The sequence below is a fragment of the Poecilia reticulata genome, linkage group LG11 (genome assembly GCF_000633615.1).
Source record: "Poecilia reticulata strain Guanapo linkage group LG11, Guppy_female_1.0+MT, whole genome shotgun sequence".
NCBI lineage: Eukaryota > Metazoa > Chordata > Actinopteri > Cyprinodontiformes > Poeciliidae > Poecilia > Poecilia reticulata.
In genome coordinates, this window is record NC_024341.1 from 28444466 (window position 1) to 28446013 (window position 1548).

The 1548-nt window shown below is 56.5% G+C and overlaps 1 protein-coding gene across 1 annotated transcript in view; it reads right to left on the reverse strand.

The window, feature by feature from the left end:
* kiaa0319l (KIAA0319-like ortholog) overlaps positions 1–1548 on the reverse strand; it is a 13422-nt gene that overhangs the window by 1873 nt on the left and 10001 nt on the right. The window contains exons 18-22 of the mRNA XM_017307390.1: positions 1286–1437; positions 1072–1210; positions 426–585; positions 208–350; positions 4–117 (exon numbers count right to left, since the gene is read on the reverse strand). Of these exons, the coding sequence (XP_017162879.1) occupies positions 4–117; positions 208–350; positions 426–585; positions 1072–1210; positions 1286–1437 (708 nt within the window). The remainder of the gene's footprint in view (positions 1–3; positions 118–207; positions 351–425; positions 586–1071; positions 1211–1285; positions 1438–1548) is intronic.

Genomic DNA, 1548 nt, shown 5'->3' on the forward strand with positions numbered 1-1548 from the left:
TGCTCTCTGCGTCTCCCAGCTGGGCTCTCAGGAAGTTCTCCATCCAGAACGGCCGGCAGACGCACTTCCTGGTGAACGAGTCGCACTCTCCGTGTCCGGAGCAGTTCAGCTGGCACACTGAGGAAGAGGAGGGAGGTGAGGAAGAGTCTGAGCACCCGACCGGCCCTGCGGCTCCCCCTGCTGGTCCCGGTCGGCGCTGCGACTCACCGACCGTGTCTACGCGCTGAGCCTTGAAGATCAGGAAGTCGTTCTTCTGTTTGCGCAGTTTGCTGCGCAGGCTGAGCGTGACGCTGCGCCCGGACAGCGGGGGGCGCCCCGGACCGCCCGACACCAGGAACACCAGCCGGGTGCTGAGGAAGAGGAGCACGGCTCAGCTTCATCACAGACAAACGGCCGGAGGCCGACGGGACGGGGGCGTGGCCAACCTGTGCTCGCCGAAGGCGCCGATCTCCCTGACGATGATGTCACCGTCCAGGACGCCGAGCAGGACGCCGACCTGACGCAGCAGCAGGTCCCGCTGCCGCTGGGACACCTGGGATACGGAGACCTCCAGGACCAGCTCCACCAGGTCCCACTGCCACGGGTCTGACAGGGGTCAGAGGTCACAGGAAGGAATCGGATCAGTGGGTCCTTGTGCTTACATACGTCACAGTGATGTCATCACGCCGTGGCGGCCATGTTGTTTTACAGCTTCTATTTATATGGGTTTTATTTCAGGTCTGGCTGGAATATTTTATGTTTACATTATGAGAAAAGAGTCAGAATTTAACAAAAAGTTAAAATCAGAATCTTTTAATGAACAAAGTTCAGCAGCTGGTGAAGTTTTACTTTTTATCCGTTTTTCAGATAAGAAAATTCTTCATCTTTTAACAAATTAGTTTGAAAGTTTGATTCGTAAAAACATCTACATGACCTGAGATGCTCACAGCAGATTCATTTTTAAATATTTATTCTGCTAATATTACTTTAAACTGCAGCGGATCATTGAAGTAAGAATATTTACTGTAACTGGATCTGGTGTTTTAATTGGAGGCCATAAAGCCCCGCCCTGGTTCTGGTCGGGTCTCCTACCGGGTCGGACCTCCACGGTTCCCCGGTCCGAGCTGCTCTGTCCTTTGCTGTCGGTCACCTGCAGCGTGAAGCTGTACTTCCCCTCCACCAGGTTCCCCAGGAACAGCACCGCCTGGTGGTCGGAGTTGTTCAGGACGTCCTGGAAGACAAAACCACCAGCATGAGGAACCGGAACCAGAACCTGGACCCGGTGAGGAGGTGCAGAACATCTCACCCCCGCCGCCGGGCTGCTGTCGTCTCGGCTCCACAGGAAGCTCAGGCCGCCTTTATCATCCGAGGAGCGAGACCCGTCCAGGGCGGCGATTCTGACGGGCAGGGAGACTGGCGGGCTGGACAGAACCCGGGCCACAGGAGGCCGGTCCTTTTCTGGAGGGACGAAGGGACAGACGCTCACTGCAGGCCTCCTGATTGGCTGTGAGACCCTGCAGGCCTCCTGATTGGCTGTGAGACCCTGCAGGCCTCCTGATTGGCTGTGAG